Source organism: Sipha flava, unplaced genomic scaffold (assembly GCF_003268045.1).
Source record: "Sipha flava isolate LNK unplaced genomic scaffold, YSA_version1 36_pilon_pilon, whole genome shotgun sequence".
Classification (NCBI taxonomy): domain Eukaryota; kingdom Metazoa; phylum Arthropoda; class Insecta; order Hemiptera; family Aphididae; genus Sipha; species Sipha flava.
In genome coordinates, this window is record NW_020273076.1 from 3,204,008 (window position 1) to 3,223,808 (window position 19,801).

At 28.6% G+C, this 19,801-nt stretch overlaps 1 protein-coding gene across 1 annotated transcript in view; it reads left to right on the forward strand.

Annotated features, from left to right (window-relative positions):
• The window catches only part of LOC112688008, a 35,341-nt gene that overhangs the window by 10,388 nt on the left and 5,152 nt on the right, over positions 1-19,801 (forward strand). The window contains exons 3-7 of the mRNA XM_025561015.1: positions 8,427-8,648; positions 8,708-9,718; positions 11,210-11,362; positions 11,420-12,230; positions 16,930-17,070. Coding sequence (XP_025416800.1) covers positions 8,427-8,648; positions 8,708-9,718; positions 11,210-11,362; positions 11,420-12,230; positions 16,930-17,070 — 2,338 coding nt within the window. The remainder of the gene's footprint in view (positions 1-8,426; positions 8,649-8,707; positions 9,719-11,209; positions 11,363-11,419; positions 12,231-16,929; positions 17,071-19,801) is intronic.

Below are 19,801 nucleotides of genomic sequence, written 5' to 3' on the forward strand. Positions count from 1 at the left end.
AAAAAACATCACTTTCTTACTAGATTTGGGTTATAAATAGTGGAAATCCTTTACTTCAAGAAGCTAACAAATTTATATGAATGCATATTCAGTGTATATTACACACGATACATATAGATATTAATTATAAAAATATATATATAAATAAATTATATATTATATAATATTTATTTAGGAATCGAGAACCATCAAGAACATAATGGTTATTACAAATAAATAAATATCGATAGGGCACCTTTTTATTCTTACATAATATGTTTAGGTACCTTATGAAATTATTTTATCTATCTAATAAGTATTTTATTAAACTAATAGTAAACATTTATTATACCTATGTAATAGAATTTATCGGGATTGAAAATATTGGCATTTACCAAAATTAGAAGTATTTTTAATCATTTTACATTCAATTTTTATTTTACGCAAATAATATTTTATTAAACATAATATAACTATATTTATGGTTTAAGAAGCTGTTTAGATTTTTTAAAAAAAAACATGTATTAAGTTTCACCCAGTTATTGGGCTTATAAAAATATTATTCCCTCCCCCCAAAAAAAAACCCTTGTCCATAAACATTAGGGGTTAGCAACACTAAATATCCATACAGATGTGAGGGTACTATCTGAAGAAGTCCTAAATGACTTAATTAAGAATTCAAATCGTAGATTAAATTTAAGACTGAATCTATAATTTATTATAAATTTAATATAAAAAGTATAAATAAAATATAAAATTGATACTTTTAAAATTGTACATTGTAAAATTGTATGAATATTGTTTAGTTATATTATTTTTTTATTTACAGTATATAATATGTTATTACCAAACACTTTATAGTTTAAGAGTTAAGACAATGCAAAAATAGGAATTTGAAAAAATTATTATGTGTTATAAAATGTTGGTTATATTGACTATTTCAGCTATAGAGTTTGGGGGGTAGGGGGTGGGACAAAACTCCCACGGATATCTAATCAACCTATAGTGAAAATCTAACCAAATTCAAATCCTGCGTATGCTACTATTTTCTATACCGATTGGCAGTACTGACTAAAAAAGCCGATTGACCACTTCGAAATCGACATGCGTCTATACCTACATTTTTTTTCAGTCACGTTCGGTGTTCGTTTTCACCGAGATGAGCTGTGAGGAAAATGTTATTTTGGTAGCTGCAGCTGCTTTAACTGTTGATTCGTATATATAAAATTTATATTTATAAATATGTATAATATATTTATACAATTTTGATTTTTTATTAGCTTCCAATGTTAATATTACTACAGCTCAGAAATTACATCTATATAAACTATACATAAATTAAAAGAATAAACGTTATGAGTACTTGATAAATATACGTATAGTACAAACAAACATATGGAACAAAAGTAACTATAGTAAAATCAAATTCGGAATTCAACATTTTCGAAAAACTTTAGTATTCTATTAATATTGAGTTTAGAGAAGAAATTTTGAACAATTTATGGATCTACTGAGATCACATTGTTATCATAGGCGTGTTCACGGGGGTGGCAGGGTATACACTTGCATCCCTTGCAAGATGAAGCGACCACTGCCGCAAGCTCATGCTAACTTTTTGCAAAACCAACGTGAATCCACATAAATATCTATTAATGTATATGGATATAATAATACAGTTATCCTGTAATCATTTACCTATATCACGATCACGATTAAAGATATAATGGTTGTTCAGATGAAATATCTCGTCTGATACGTTAAAATAGCAAAATGGATATATTTAAAAGGTCTTATAAAAAAAGTCCTATAATTGTTTTATTTTTTTTTGCTTATGATCCCTAAGTATCCTCATTTAATGAAAGACCGGCTAAACTATACTCAGATAAACTTATTGAGTTAGTAAGAATTATTATGGTTAGGGTTGCACCCTCTGCGAAAAGTCTGGACACGTCTATGATTGTTACTATATAAAAACTGAAATAGTTATATGTGAATTAGATAGTGAAAGACAATCGAAGAAAATGTGAGTGAAGGCCAGTTAACTTCCTCGGCATAACGTGTACAAAGAGGAGAATCATTTAAGGAAAGGTTAAAGGCATGAACAGAAAATAAATTGTATTTTAATCTAAGACTAGAAAACTGAACGATATGAAACCTAGTTGAAGTCTGTTTATGGAACCATGGGTGTTATGAAATCACTGGGATCAGTGCTATATACAAAGTAGGAAATTCTGATGTTACTGATGACCACATGTTTTGTCAATCCTGATTGAAACTGATTTTGAGTAAATTTAAGTAATTTAATAATACATTATAATAATTTTTTCTATTTTATCTTTATTAGTTCCAAAAGAAATGCTTATTTAAAACAAATCATCATAATGTTTATTTTTGTATTTATAATCCGTCGGACAACTATTCATAAGTAAAGGACGCTCGCGGTACATTTTTACTAAGTTTAAAGTTTTTCCTACATTCCACTCCATTTTTTTTTCAAAAAATATTTTCAATATCAATTTAAAAGAAAACAAAATAAAATAAGTGGACTACAATAAAAGTTTTGGATTCACGAAATGCCGATTAGGATTGAGCATCTCCACTAGGAAAGTTCGGCTTCCTTTGATATAGATCGCCGTCGTGCAGGTTACGATTGGTAACGCATTCGGCCTAATAATGAAACCAACAGTCACGTCCACACTAGTGCAGTATTGTCGATCCGCATATTGAAACGCACCTTTAGGTAATTCAGTGTAATAGCCGATATCATAACCTCATATTAATAATGTTTGGTATATCTTCAACAAATTGTTATTTATTAAATTAATTGTTTAAGAACCTCTTATTTAAACATCCGGGACGAAATTTATGTATACCTTATATTCGGGAGGCAACTCGTGTGTTCCCCTGTAATATTTTTAAATAATTTATCTTTAACTTTATAACTTACTATGATAATTTTTTAATTTTATAGTAAATAATAAATTATAATATTTAACACAATGCAGTATGGTTTGTATATATTTAGAAAACTCAAAAGAAGACGAAAACAATACTATGTTTTTAGAAATATGTATTAATAATTTAATACATCCAGTATTATTAAATATTTCATATCTAAAATATATTAATGTTAATACATATAATGTCCAAATTGACTCAAATAATATTAAACTTCCAAGAAGTATGTGGGATTTGCTTACAAATGGATCAAAAATTGTTCGCCCATATTACAGGCCTATGAAATTATAAATGTGTTAGGTTTATCTCATCTTTACCATAGGTATTATTACTTATAATAATACTTATATTTTATATTTTAATATAATTGTTTAACTATAAAATAACATAACAATAATTCATGTAATACAAATATTATGATTTTATTTACATATGCAAGATAAGTTCGAAAATACATATTACACATTAACAAAACTTTAATTTAGTATACCTATTCAGTTTATTGGTATATAAGTCTAAATAATGATTAAATAATACTTATAGTATAATATAAACTGTAAAATATAATAAATTATTCATCATAAAAGTAAACTACAAACTAGTCACATTGTTTCAAAAAAATAACATTTTGACATTTAAAATCACGAAAACATCTGCCTTTATAGGACAGGAACTGCTCTTTGTTGGTCAGTATAACTGTGGTAAAAATTCAATGAAGTCATTGATTGTACGCTTGTGGATCCGGAATTACGACAAATACAATACAATACTAATTAATACAATTAATACAATCAGTACTTATTACGAATTTTACGAATTACGAAAATATACCTTGATGATTAATACAACGTTTTTATCTTAAACTTTTATCAATTGTAATTCTCAACAATAATCATCATGATGATATTTACAAAAACTCCTTACTAATTATTTTCTAATTATTTTATATATTGGTGACATAGGCGTGCGCATGGAGGGTGCCGTGTATGGCCGGGGACCTTTCGAAATGTTTTAAATGGGGCCTTTAATTTAAGATTAATGAGCCTGTATTTTAACTGCTTCTGCTGAAATTAAACGAATTTTATTCTAAAATATTTGGTAAAAAATAAATGATATTTCGTAATAAAAAAAAAAAACAAAATGTTTACATTTTCGTGCAAAAACTTATTATGATAATATGACAGCCATAATTAATTGCATAAGTACAAATCATAAATAATTGAAGAAAATATATGAGACTCGAGGAAAACATATTCATTGTGACTCATACCACAATATTAAATAAATATTAAATATACATACAAGCATTATTAAGATAGGGCTCAAAAGTATTGTAGGTATACCCTGTGGTATAACTCTGTGGCTACCTGCACAGATGCAAAATATTCTATAAAACTTTAAGAACGCTGTATTTTTAAACTACAAACTATAAATTTATAAATTATAAAACTGAAAGATTATAATTAATTTTGACTAATCTATGTATTTATTGTTCTACACTATAACAATGTTAACAATAACAATTAACATGTACATTATTTTTATCTGGACAGTTTTTTTTTTAAATAGTTTAACTAAATCTGTGGTATAGTCGATTAGTCCTTTGTTAGTCAGTTCTGATTATGTTATTCCTCCGGTCACTAGTTATTTGATGAGTATCCGAGAATTTAATGATGCATCGCAAACAAAATCGGCATTTGATTCAAATAATCATTGAAATTTAATTATGAAAGCTCATGTCTCATAAAGAAAAGTTAGATCTACAGTGAAACATTATTGATTGTTGAATTTTATGCAAATATTTATGAAAATATCGGAAAATTAATACGACAGTAAACCAAAAAAATTATTTGAATTCGAAGTATCTTCTATATTTAAAAATAAAATATTATAATACTTTTATAATACGATTGTATTTTTCATTAAAATACAATATTTTAGACCACTTTTTTAAAAGTAAGAAGAATAGTCTATTTAATATCAAAATTACAACTTTTACTTCCTATAAAAAAGTTGTACTATGTACCATTTGTCTCCATCGTTGACTTATTGAATATATGTTACATAATATGGTGAAACTATTCTCATAAATTGTATCTTATTTGTTTAGAACAGTAGTTCTCAACCTAGGGGGCGTGCCTTCCTAGGGAGGCGTGATAAAATGTCAGGGGAGGTGTAAACATTTTAAAAAGCAATGAAACACGAAAATGTTAATTTGATTATTTATATTTAATCATGACATTATTAAATCACAATTAATTGGAATTAAGCAGTGCCAATCCTCTTATTAATTTTTATCTAGGTATTTAATAATATACCTACATTTTAAATTTTATATTTAAGAAAGTGAATATAATATAATTTGTATTAATAATAAAAAAATGTCTTAACAATTAATGTTAAAAACAATTTAATTTATTTTAATATTATTATAATTATCTAATAGCCAACAATTAAGGTACGATTTAGATTACTAACAATTATACCGAATCTGTAGAATTAATAATCAAGCAGGAAATCTGCTTGAAAAAGTGGAACATTTTAAATACTTAGGCAGTTTAATTAATCAAGGTGGCTGCGTCTTGGAAATAAGATCCGGACTGCACAAGCAAAGTTAGCTTTCATGAATAAGAAAAACATTTTTTTGCTGCAATAGGTAGTATGAGTATTCGGGTGACGAAATCCTTCATAAAATTATATGTATGGAATGCAACGTTATATGGCTGCAAAACCTAAATACTAAATAAGGCACAACAACGAATCATCGAATGCTTTGAAATGTGGTGTTGGGGAAAAATGCTGCGGGTGATTTGGATAGAACTAAAGAAAGCATAATTTGTGAAAGAAATTAACGCAGAGAATGAACTCAAAACCATCTAAGTCGATGGAACATGATTGGTCACATATTAAGGCACAAAAATTACCCAGTTTATAGATTAATTGAAGGGAAAATTGATGGTAAGAGAGACCAAAGACATCCGAGAACTTCAACTGTAGAGTAAATGATCTCCGATGCGGCACTATCAAGCTAGATGGAACTAAAGAGGTTAGCTGGACACCGGGAAGAGTTAAGAGCGCGTGTCTGACTGCAAAACTAACCTTAAGGTTGAAAATATATATATATTAAATATAATTAAACATTATTATAGTGAGGAGACATGACGGTTTAAAATAGTATGAAAAGGGGTAATGCAGTAAATGATTTATTTTTATATTTTAATGATTTTGAAGCATTTATATATCAGTTCTATAGTTACATAACTGAAATTATATATATATATATATTTATCGGTACATTCAATATTTTATTGATAATAGATTTGTAAGTGTTGGTAAATAAAAAAACGTATGTGGGTTAAATTTATTGTATAGGTATATAGTATACGTATTACAATTATTTCCGTTGTTATTTTAATGAGGTAAACAGACTTATTATTGATAAAAAAGGATCGAAAACAATTACAACTTTATGCTTTATGTAGGAATTATTTTAAACGGTTAAATAAAGGAAATATAAAGGCGCGTATACATGACTGGACAAAAGTGACGAATACTCACGTATGTTTGCATGCGACCCATTGTGCGAGCGTGTAGACGTGTGCGTGAGCATTCGGATCCTTTCGTCAACGTTCGTCGAATAGACCGTATGGCAAGCCGATCACTGTCGGTATTTTAGCTTTGCTCAAAGAAACATCGCGCGCATTCGAGTTATCATGTGGACGGTTATTTTCGTTTTGTGTTGTGCGTCGTATGCCATTGAGAATAAATATTTATTATTTCATTCAAATAAAGCTATAAGACTATTTTGGTTAGTTAAGTACATTTTTCTTTGAAAAAAATGGACTGGGGTAGCAAATTATGTTTTGAATTGATCGAAGAATATCAGACAGAATATTCAGAAGACATATGAGTGAAATTTTAAAAATGCTAAATATTTTCATCAAACTACATACCATCAGGGGCGGCTACATAGGGGGGCCGTGTAGGGACCGCGGCCCCCTCCCAAGCCCGTATTGTATTTATAAAAATGTATATTATTAATAAAAAATGCTTATTATAATATGTACTATAATACGACACGCACAAGTATGTAGATAGAGCCATAGAGGTATGACGGTTGAAAGGAGTTTCTCCACACTTCGGAGACTAAAAACTTGGCTTCGTTCAATGATGACTGAAGATAGACTATTAACATTATGTCTAATTAATATATATCATAAAGCAGAACTAAGGAAATATTAGAGCTGCACATCCTGTTTGTATTATAAAAGTGAAAAAAATTTGTTTTTCTTTGTTATAAGATTTTGTAAAATTATAACTTTAATCCTCTCCCCCTAATCAAAGCTCTGGAGCCGCCCCTGCATATCATTCAGCAAATTTAATCCACTATCTGAATTGTTCTTGTACATTTTTAAAATCCACCAGCGGCGATCACGTCGAGTCTTTTTATTTTTTTTTTTTAATCAATTCATGCATTACTATAAAAGCTGCAGCACACACTTGAAGCTGGTCATTCATTATTTATTACAACTTTAAACTTTTGTTAAATTAAATCAATTAAAGATATTTTAATTTGACTTTTAATGTAATTTAGCATAGGTATTTAATTCACTCCACTCAATATAAATTTAAAAAATTATCGGCTACTAAAAAATAACTGATAGCAGGAAAGCGGGAATAGGTGCGAATGGGTAAATATTGTTCGCATGGTATACGTCGCACATTTTGTACACACGAACAAACAAAATTCATACGAATGCTTACGTATGCTCACATGCTCGTGTATGCATACCTTAAAACATTTAATTGTAATTCAAGATTAGAAAGTTTTTGATTAAATATTAATATTAGGTATCTATAAAATTGTTGAAATAGAATATTACATGCCCAAATTTTATAATATACCTAATACTTTTGATATAACATTATTATTGATTTTAATTAGTATTTTTCATGAACACTGGTATTATAGTAGAAATAGTTAATTAGTATTAATTAGGTAACGTAAAAAAAACAAGCGGCATTATTTTAAATTATTTTACTTCTTATACGACTGGTAGCTCACAAGTGCTGCCATCTAAGGTATTAAAGTTATGATCATATGTTTAAATGGCAACGTTGTTACATAACTACGTAGAACAAAAAAAAAAAAGGAAAATATAAGAAAAAAAAAATCCAATATTTTGTGATAAAAAAATGTGCTTTTTATCAGTTATTTAGTATTTTCCTTTTCGCACGTTTCCTTTTTTTTTTTTTTTTTTACGTTCGTTTAATTTAAATTAATTTTAAATTCCTTGTACCCTGTACATCTTATTATTCAATATTAGTTTATAAATTTAATGTATATGACCAATGATCATCAACTCGCAGGAAACACCCAAACCTGATGAAGGTATATAACAATTGAGTTTGAAGGTTCAGCGTAACTAATTATGATCTAGTTATTGATATGCGTACGTGTATTTGAATGAAAGAATTTATTTTTACAGAGAACGGTGCTCCATATGTTATATACAACAAGGATGGCCACCACCAACAAGGGCCAAATGGCAGTAATGGTCAATGGGGACCAGGGCCTTCTCAAAATGGTTACCCATCTCTTGTATCAAGTCAACATGAACCTACAGAACAATCGACTGAACAGGCTTCTCAATCAACAATTGCATCACCTTTACCATCGCCCTATCCTAATACCAACCATTCAATTCAAGGTATGTACATTTTAATCAATAAAGTATATGTTAAACCATCTTTAACTGTCTTAAATTAGGTTCTGGAAATGGTGGTGAAGAAGAAACACCACCAGATGATAGTGTTGTTGAATCAGACCGTACCCAGCCAGGCCAATATGGTCCGGGCGATCCATCCAATTACTACTCTGGTGTAAGAGGTGGACCTCCTCATATGCTGAGTCCTTCAAGTTTTATGTCATACTTAAAACAGCCTGGTGTTATGTTAACTCCTTTAAATCCAGCAGAAGCATCTGGTGATTTTCCTAATATGCCGGATCTTATTCACCAACAACAAGATGCATCTGGAAAAAAAGGTTCAGATCTACGACTTTTTAAGTGTCTTTCATGTGGCAAAGACTTTAAACAAAAAGCTACACTTATGCAACATGAACGAATACATACCGACTCTAGGCCATTTGTGTGCAGTGATTGTGGTAAACGATTTCGTCAACAGTCTCATTTAACACAACATGTGCGTATACACGCTAATGAAAAACCATTTGTATGTATCTACTGTGAACGAACCTTCAGACAGCGGGCCATCCTTAACCAGCATCTACGGATTCATTCGGGTGAGAAACCGTACGGGTGTGGAGATTGCGGCAAGGCGTTCCGGCAGAAAGCCATCCTGAACCAGCACATCCGCACTCACCAAGGCGAGCACTCTCATTCCTCGTTAAATAGTAGCGATTCCTCAAGCTCACCTCCGCCCTCTCAACTTCACACTAATTTAAACGCTTTTTTCAAGTCCTCGGCTGAAGCGTTTAGAATGAAATACTACCCGAATTTAAGCGATAGCGCACAAGACGAACAACACTTGACCAACTCAGAATTTAGAAATGTCGCTTCGAGATTGTTACAAAATAATTTCAAAGCTAAACAATTAAATTCCACTATCTATAATTCTTCATTTAATAGTCCCAAAACTTCTTTAAACTTGCTGGACATACCTACGAGATCATTTTCTAGAACCATTGTTAGGACAAATGAAGCTCATATTAGAAATGAAGAAGGTCTCCCTATGAGAGTTGTAACTGAAGTTGACAAAAAATAAATTCTGACCCATGTTAGGTCAGGCATGGTACATGAAAAATATCCTAAATTAGGTACTGTTTTCAGGATGGCTTGCAAAAAAATTTCTCTGCATCCGTATGATAAAATATTATGCTATTTATTTTAATTGCTGTTTACTAATACACATTTAACTGCCTATTGTCACTATTTCAACGCATTAACATTTTAGTTTTTCAATTAATGAGATGTTTATGTTTTGCTTTTTAAATAATGGAGTGATATTTTAAACCACGCCTGATCTTTAAGAATTAAATGTTAAGTTAACTTGATCAAACATCCTTTAAAAACTTTCATATTATTATAATTTTTTTTTTTTTTTTTTTAACATTATTAAGTATAATATAATTTGTAACCTTACATTTTTCTTGTAAATATATAATTGGCATTGATTATTTTAAAAATTATTAATATCAGTATTATTTAGATTGTCTATTGAGAATTAATTATTTTGTACAATTAAACAATTTAAATGAAATGAAATAAAACGTGAAAAATAATAACAATAGGCTTGAATATATTTTATTTTCAGTTAAAATTTATTTTCCTTTTTATTGTTAGTATTAGCATTATTGTTAAAATATATTTATTTAATCAAAGGAATTAGTTATTTATCATTAATTAACTTAATAATAATTTTTGTTTTATTTATTTTTGTTTATTTTATTATATTGTTTTTAGGTATAATTCCTATTGTGCTATTCCTCTTAAAATATACAGTTTTTTCAAGCTGAAAGCCAAATTAAAATAATAACATCCTAAATATTTTTCCTAATTATTAATGTCGAGCATAACAAAAAAACAATGCTTTATAATATATAAAATGTATGTATCGGAGTAATGAGTTTTAAAGGTATTATTGTGTTGTCTGTCTGGTGGCTTCTATCTGGCTTGGAGCGGCATGTTCTTTAGAATTATTTATGCAGCTCATGGATTATTGTTGACAACATCCAAGGAGAAAATGTCGCTCCGCTTAAGGAAGGTGAGATAAAGCTCCATTCAGCAACACAGGAGTCAACAAAGTTAAGCTTTTATAATAAACAAATATAAAATATTATTCTAATATATTTTTAATTTAATTAAGTTTTAAAAGTATACTACATTTTTTTATCAATAGATTATTTTCCAATGTTCATAAGTGAACTTAAAACTACATATACCCATGTTGTATATTATACATGCATGAAATAAATTAACTTACACATCCATAATATTAAATAATTATAATATTATATTATAATTTGATATTTTTTGAATACCACTTTGTGTTCGACAATCTCATTTTTCTTAAATTTTTTGATTTTATTATTTTACATTATTCACATTTTTATAATCCTTAAATTATATTTTAACCGGCTAAGCGTGGACATGATCATTTTTTTTCTCAACCTATTATTTTATTACTAAACTGTATAGAATTATGAATACGTATAAAAGGAAACTAAAATTCTTATTTTCATATTTTCCAGATGTGGGTCCACACTTAGTGTATAAAAACGGACAACTCTGGCCACAAGATGTGCCATTACCGCAGTCTAAAAGTAGTCAATATGATACAAACGATCCATGTTTTTCTCCAGAAAACGCTCCTCAGTTCCCTGCATATTTTAAAGATGCCAAAGGTAATGATTATGAATTACCTTTAATATTTATAAATTAATGGTTTTATTCTCCTTCAGGTGTAGTTCATGAAATTTTTGGCCAGGCTGGTAAAAGTTTACCTGATGTAATTCAGCATGGTCGTAGTGCTGGCATGCCACTTTATGTTCGTTGCCCAATATGTAATAAAGAATTCAAGCAGAAATCTACTTTACTTCAGCACGGTTGCATTCATATAGAATCTCGACCATATCCTTGTGTAGAATGTGGCAAACGATTTCGACAACAGTCACATCTAACTCAACATCTACGTATACATACAAATGAAAAACCATTCACATGCATTTATTGTGGACGAAATTTCCGACAACGGACTATATTAAATCAACACTTACGTATTCATACTGGTGAGAAACCATATAAATGTTTGCAATGTGGAAAAGATTTTAGGCAAAAAGCTATACTTGACCAACACACGAGAACTCATCAAGGAGAAAGACCATTTTGCTGCCCAATGCCAAATTGTCGCCGTAGATTTGGTACAGAACAAGAAGTCAAACGTCACATTGATAACCATATGAATCCACATGCTAATAAACGTAGATCAGATAGTGGTAAACCTGGCAGGCCACCACATTTAAATACTATACTCAATCAACCATCAGGCATTGTCAAACCAGAGTTGTACTTTCCACAGTGTTATGGAATGCCATCACCTTTTGTTAACCATCATCACCCTCAACAAAGTTTTGTGTCTTCTACACCAGTTAATCATGTTCCTCCACCTCCTCCACCAGAGTTTAAAGGTCCACCACCAGCAGTCAACAATTCGTCAGATTTTAAGCCTCCATCTGCAAATCTTACAACTGCTGCACCTATTGCTGTTGTTCAGTAGCCATATTTATAAAAAAGTAAATGTGTGGATACTTGTCAATTATGGTTAGGACATAAAAGTGGTGAATGTGATAAATTTTAACTTTTGGAATGGATAATTTAATTATTTTTGTTGATGGCAAAACAGATTTAGTCCGTAATACCTTAGTTGTGTGAAATTGTCTAGGAGACAAACCCTTGTGTTACCAAATTGTTCTCTTTAAAATATTCTTATACTAATAAATTGTTACCAATAAAATTAAAACATAATATTATGGTGATGTCTATTGTATATAGTCATAACAGATTTAAATTAATAATGAACATTATTTAGGCATTTTTCATCATTAAATTTTTTATTTTGTTATAGAATTATAATTTTTTGTTAATTTCTTCATATTTTATGTTTATTTTCAATTACTGAAAAAACTTTACAAAAAATATTTGATTTGCTTATTATATCAAATAAGTTTTAACAAATTTATATATTCTTTGATTTAAAAACTAGCTTAAAAAATATGCTATAATAATATTATCTAATTTATTTTTGATGATTTGCTTACAAATTCTTATTTTTGTATTTTTCATTTTTATTTTGATAGTTTTTCTTATTGAAAAACACAGATTAAAGAAAATAATATACATAAAAACAAAACTTAGTATTCATACATTTAATATTTAAAAATACTAAGGTTATACACATAATTCATAAATTGTTTATAATAATATATACTGTTTTGCTCATTAATTTAATAATATTAGAGTCATTCAGTATAATATCTGATGAAATTTATAGACTCGTTAACCACGCATGTATCTTTTAACCATGATAAATGTACACTTTTCAAAGTTTGTATGATTATATTTATATTTTCTTTATAAATAAATGTGTATATACAATAAAAATGATTAGATTAAAGAAATATTAAATTGTATATATACATATATATATATATATATATATATATATATATATTATAAATGTATACGTTTAAGAGGTTATAATTATTTTACACAATAAGATTTTTTTAATATTTATTATTTTAAATTAGGATAGTCCTACAATTTAGGAAAATTTATTTATTTTTTTTACCTACTACATTTGTTTAACTACAAATGATAATGTGTATTGACTGCTAAAATGCATATTATAATAAATAAATTATGTGCTATTTTGATAGCAATATTGTATAATGTAACTTTCTTGTGAATCTTTTATTTTTATATTCAGTTGTTTCAAATGTGACAACAAAATATATTTGTGATTCCAAAAATTTTAAATTATATTATGTAACCAATTGAAAAATACAAATGAGCTTCTACAACAGTTTTATCTTCCTGTGGTATAATTAACTTATGATTGTAAAAATGATCATGTACATTTAAATTACTTTTAATTTTACATTAATGTTGGTTAAGAAAATAGTTGAGAATATTATTTTCATTGTGTCTAATACTTGGACCGAGTACATTACATTTGTCATCCAAAGTACATTGATCGTTACACGAATAATTTAATGATAATAAGACGCGGCACGGGTACAAATTCTAGAAGTTCAGTCCCGATCAAAATTGAAAAACGGAATAATAACAATAGAATACAACGTAATGTTGCAAGATTGTGCATACCGCGTACATGTAGTTAATATAATAAACGACGAAAGGTTCGAATACAATATTTAATTTGGGTGACGGGTGCTTGGCGTGATATTCGGTGTTCGAAAGCTAAACCGCTCTATTTACGGCTGTGACAGAGAAGCATGGAAGTGTGATCGGCTCCAGTAAAACGTTATGAATCCGATAACGGTTTTGAATTAAAGTATTGACCACGAAGAATGAGATGGTTTTGGTAGATCCGATTCGGACGACCTATCAAATCAGTTACAAGTTTCAACTACCATTGTAAATTCGGTTGGTTTTGACTTTTTAACGTTGACGCATCCGTGGTAATGGTCACACTGGATCCCTGAGATTTCATCGGACAATAGTCATCTAGGTTTAATTTTTCCTTCAGGAACGGTCTTTTTGCCGAAAGCCGGTGCATAGATCAGACGGACCAAACGTCAGCGTCGAAAATGTCTGGCAATGCGAGGGATTTTTCGTCCGAATAGATTCTTCGACGGTGTTCGGTCACATTTTAAATCCGTCTGTGTAATATTATAACGACGGGAACCGGGAAAGAAAAAAAAATCAGAAATTCCTGCATAGTTATCGCCCCGAAACCGTAAGTATATTGTGTTCTCCGATTCGGCTAAAAATAAACAATTTTTATTATTTTTTTTTCCCCGACGGATAATTTTATCTTTCCGTGGACTTGGTACGTATCTAATTTTATTCAATTGCAACCCTTTCACTATGTCCATCATCCTGTCGTTAAACATTTTTTCACCGTTCTATCTGTACCCAAATATTGTATTTAATTGATTATACCGGTTTTAACAATGTTTCGAATCGAAATCGCTAAAAATACGGGCAAATTATTGAGTTATTAATAATTATTTACGATAAAAATATAACAGAAAATGCAATAGTCAAGCGTTGGTCGAAAGTTAAATATTCCATCTGATTAAAAATTATCTAATGGGCGATGACTCATGAGACACCAAAAAACACGTAGTTTCCTCTTGTACGATACGATAGTAATTTTAGTTACATTTCGGAATAAATACTTTCGAATTTTCAATACGGTATTGTAGTATAAAATTTCAGAACATATGCCGGATGATTTTTTTTTTAATTATGAAAAATCGTTGTATTATCGAGTTATAGGAATCCGTGAGCCGGAATCTAATATCTCAAATTAATGATGATCTGGGAACGGATAATATTGTAAATACCTACATATTTTTAAAGAAATTTTATATTTTTCATCTGATAAAAACCTAAATGATTCCAAACGTTCTAAATCACTGGTTCCCAAATTGGGGGGCGTGTACACTGCCGGGAAGGAGCAAGCAGTTATTACGAAATACAATTTTTATTGATTTTTTTTTTTAACTCATTATATTTTAAAACTTGGAGAAAAAAAATTATTGCCGGTTCTCTTTATCCGTTATCGGGTATCAATAACGGATAATCGATAAAAACTTCGTGTTTGGCCGCAACGTCAACCTAATCGTTTTTTGTCACCTTATCTGTAAATTAATTGGTAAGATAAAAGGATGTCGGAAGTAAAAGCTATTAGTAGAGCCCAGATTTATGTACATTTGCATGTTTGTACTAAGTGTATGCACGTCTATGGAGGTTTAAAATGTCCATGATTCATATCACACCGAATTTAAACCCCAAGTTTTATATTATATATTTGTTCATAAACTCATATAACCTTTGATTATATAATAGATCTATTCTATAATCAGCGATATAACATACATATTTAACGGGTTTTTAATAAATAAACTATTTTAATTTACAGTAAATTATGTAATCGCCTCGAATAGAGCACGAATATACACGATAGGTATATTTAAGTTTCAAAAATATTATTTTAAAAGATTTGTATTTTTTTAAAGTTTTGTATTAGTTTTTTGAGTGTAGGTAACTTCAAATGATCTAAGATATTTATTTTTACTTTTTTTTCTTTTATTTGTATTCTCGTTTTTAAGTTTCCTTAAAGTTTTAGATTGATTTAAATGATTTAAAATATAAAACAGTGTATATTATAATTTTTTTGTTTTTGATAAAATAATTAAAATTTTATTTGGTATAAAAATGTGGTTTTTTAAAAAAAAACACATTTTATGTAGTGTAACATAATGCATATAATTGCATATTTAGCCACTTTTTCTTTGCATATTTGCATCATATTTGATAATTTTTAAATGCATATAAATCCAGACTTTAGCTATTCGATTAACGCGATTTAGTTTCGTTTTGCAGTTGCATAGTGCACGTATTGTCGTACCTCGCGAGTGTACGCATGTAAAAATAATGGCTCCACAGAAAATATGATTGTATATATAAAGTTTGATTTGACGTTCATTAAAAACGACACAGTGTGTTATTTGGTCACGTTGTTTTAAGTAACGATGCTCTTCGATCAAGTCGACTAGACCGACATTTAACCACAACTCATCCGATGCTAAAAGAAATGGTATTCGTCAATTGCGCCGCATTCGGGACACTACCTGTTTAGTATACATCAATTGCGCCGGTGTAAAACGGGTATATTTAAAAGGTGTACGTCTATTGCGCCGGTATAACAACTATACAGTACAAGTAAAAATCATAATGGCTAAAAACAAAAATTAAAATTAAAACCAAACTTGTCATTTTATATACTTGGTATTTATATTAATATTATAATCAGGGCTCGAGACTTTTAGCACTAAAAAAACCATGAAATATGAGCTATAATATGCCTTAAAAAATAGTAAAATATGCACTATATTATGTTCAATAAAAAAATTAAATATGCTCTAAAGAAATCTAAAAACATTTATTTTAATTAATTTTAATTCTGAAAATATTTATTTTTATATAATCCAATTTTAAAAAACATTCACGAGTGTTCTTCTTTTTGTCGACCATTGTACATACGTATTATTTCTTCATTCTATAAAAATAATTGATAAAGTTCAATAAATCAGTAAGTAAGTAAATATTACAATTTATAAATAACAAATTTTAAATTTTGGTTTTTACCTTGAAAATTGCACTGTATTATCACGTGTTTGTAAATATTTTAAAATTTAAACGATCTTCTATTATTGGTTAGAAATGTTTTGTACTTTGAAAATGAACGTTCTACATTGACCGATAGTGATAGTGGCGAACTTGAAGAATGGAACATCACTACAAGTATTACATCATCTGGAAAACTATCTAATTCTTCAATGTCTCTTATACCCAATAAAATGTGAGACATTTTTTTCAAAAGTGATAGACCAGTATTTTTTTCTAAAATTTGTTTTAATTTTAACTGTATTTTCAATCCAATTGGACCTCGTAGAGTTTCAAAAGATTTTTCTACATTCTTCTACATTTTTCTTAATTATTTCAATATAGTCAGATAATAACAACCCATGTGTTTGTAATTTTTTTAAAGATGTAGTATGAGACAAAGAATTTGATTTGATGAAAATAAGATCTTCATCTATTCCGTTTTTATTGACACATTTTGTCGCTTCTTTAATGCTGACTGCATCGTCAGCGTCAAGTAATTAAAAAAAAAGCCGCATTTACTTTATAAAAGTGAATGATTGAACGAAATAGTTTTTAGGCCGAATCGGCGTTCACATTGAACAGTTTTAATATAAACGCGGCTTTATACGTTTTTACATTTTACTTTTGTAAAATAGAAATTTACCACTTGGCGTTCACAAAACTCACAAAACTACTTAATTTTTTTTTTTGATTAACAAATTATATGCAAAAAATAGCTTGATACTTTAAAAAATAGTAGAAAATATCCAAAAACCCTTTACCCAAAAACTTTTAAAGCTGCATTCCTTTTACTATGAAACGGATTTGTAGCTTGCTCTGCTATATTTTAACATCCTTTAAATAAATATGCAAATGCTAGAAGTCTCGAGCCCTGATTATAATATATATATATATATATATATATATATATTTACACTAATCCTACAAATTTTGAAAAGTTCTTAAGTCACCAAATGGTCACCCCTTCATATTTTTTTAACGTTTTATCGTAACTCTGTAATGTCTAACAGGGACGGGTTTTATCACTCATTAAGGGAGGAGGCGAATTGAGATTCCATGGTTAAATTAAACTAATTATTATAGACACTTGGTTTCATTATTAAGACTTAATTATACACACACATACATTATACATATATATAAATGTACAAGTAATAACAACTAACAACAATTAACTGTTTATTTAAAAAAAAAAGATTATATTAAAGAACTGATTCTAAATATCTTTTTTGACTTTTGAAAACCATTCAATGATGTTATAGATAATTATTTTTCCCGTTGAACATGAAGTAAAGCTAAACTATTCAATCTCTCTTGACACATTCGTGATATCTACCAATCTTTTAACCTAGAACATTTAAGTGAAAAGATATAAGATTTTATTATAATAATTGAATCGGTTATTTGGAAAAGGGAACATGTCCAATATTTTGACATTTTCAGATACTCATTATTTGGTGTGAAAACGAAATATATCCGCGTATTTTTGTAGTAACAGCTGGTGGGTCAACTTTTCGTTTATTTCGAAAAGGGAACATTTACTGGATATGTTACCTTATCGAAATCATAACGTAGTGATAAAAATAAAGAACTTAAGAACATGCAGCTGATTAATAGCATTCTAACAACGTATCATTATTATCATATTATAACGTATTTCACGTACATATTTAGAAATATTTTTATTATTCATTACATAAAACCACGCGGCAAGTGCTGATGTTTTTTCATTCTACTATTACTATGGCATTATAATGTATGAACGTCTGTTTACAAACTTTACTGTTTGAGTTCTTTTTTTCTATAATATTAATATTGTGAATAAATTGTGAATATTTCTTATTACCTACATTATTATGTCTGATCCTGACAGTAGTGTAGAAAGTGAAAAAAAGAGAAAAAAAGGTGTTTCTAATTTTGAATCTTACAAAGCAAACATTATAAAAAAAAGCAAAAATTAAAGGCTTACCACACACAAATCATGTTGGTAAAGAATTGACTGAAAGACGGCCTGGTTTAACAGGCAAAAAGTCAAAACAGACGAAATTATTGATTACAAAAAGTGGTGGCCAGATTTTTATAAGAAAAATGTGCTTTCAATAACAAGTTATGGAAAAAAAGTACCAAAAGCACAAAAAGTCACACTTAAAATCACCGATTATTTTCATTTTATTTATGATTCGTCTGAACCAGGTATTTTACTTTTTCATTCCTACATCGATAACTTTATAAGCGAACGTTTTTCACTTGCAAAACCTCGACAGTTTCGTTCAGATTTGCCGAACATCATAGATTTTAAAGCATACGACCAAAAGTTACCAATAAATTACAAGAAAATGGATAATATAAAAAGTCTCCTATGTCATATACCTGCTGATAAAATGTCATTATATGATAAAATAATGCATTGGCCCATTACTAAAGCACAAGAGCATCACGAAGAAGATTATTAAAATTTTAAGTTTGTTCATATTATAATAAAACAATATATTATTATTATTATTTTTTTTTTTTGATACCTTATTTGATTAATAAAGTACTGTATTATAATTTGTCAATATATTATAACTATAACCATCACTTATGATTATATTTTGTTTTCAAGAGTTATCTTAATATTAAATAAATAAAAAAAAAATTTAATAACCAACGAAATATCAAAAATCAATTTATTTATTTGGAAAAGGTAACATGTCAACTTTTTTTTTTTTTTATCACTTTATGGATTTTGAAAAAAATTTGGTTCTAATGTAGGTATATAAGATGCTACATTTTGAATATTAATATAAATTTTGAAGCCTCGAAAAATCGATCATTGTTGAGAAAATTAATTTTTTGTTTCTCCTGTAAAATTAGAATTTCTGGACATATTCTCTTTTCCAAATAACCAATTCAATTGTATACATACATACGTAGGCGTGCGC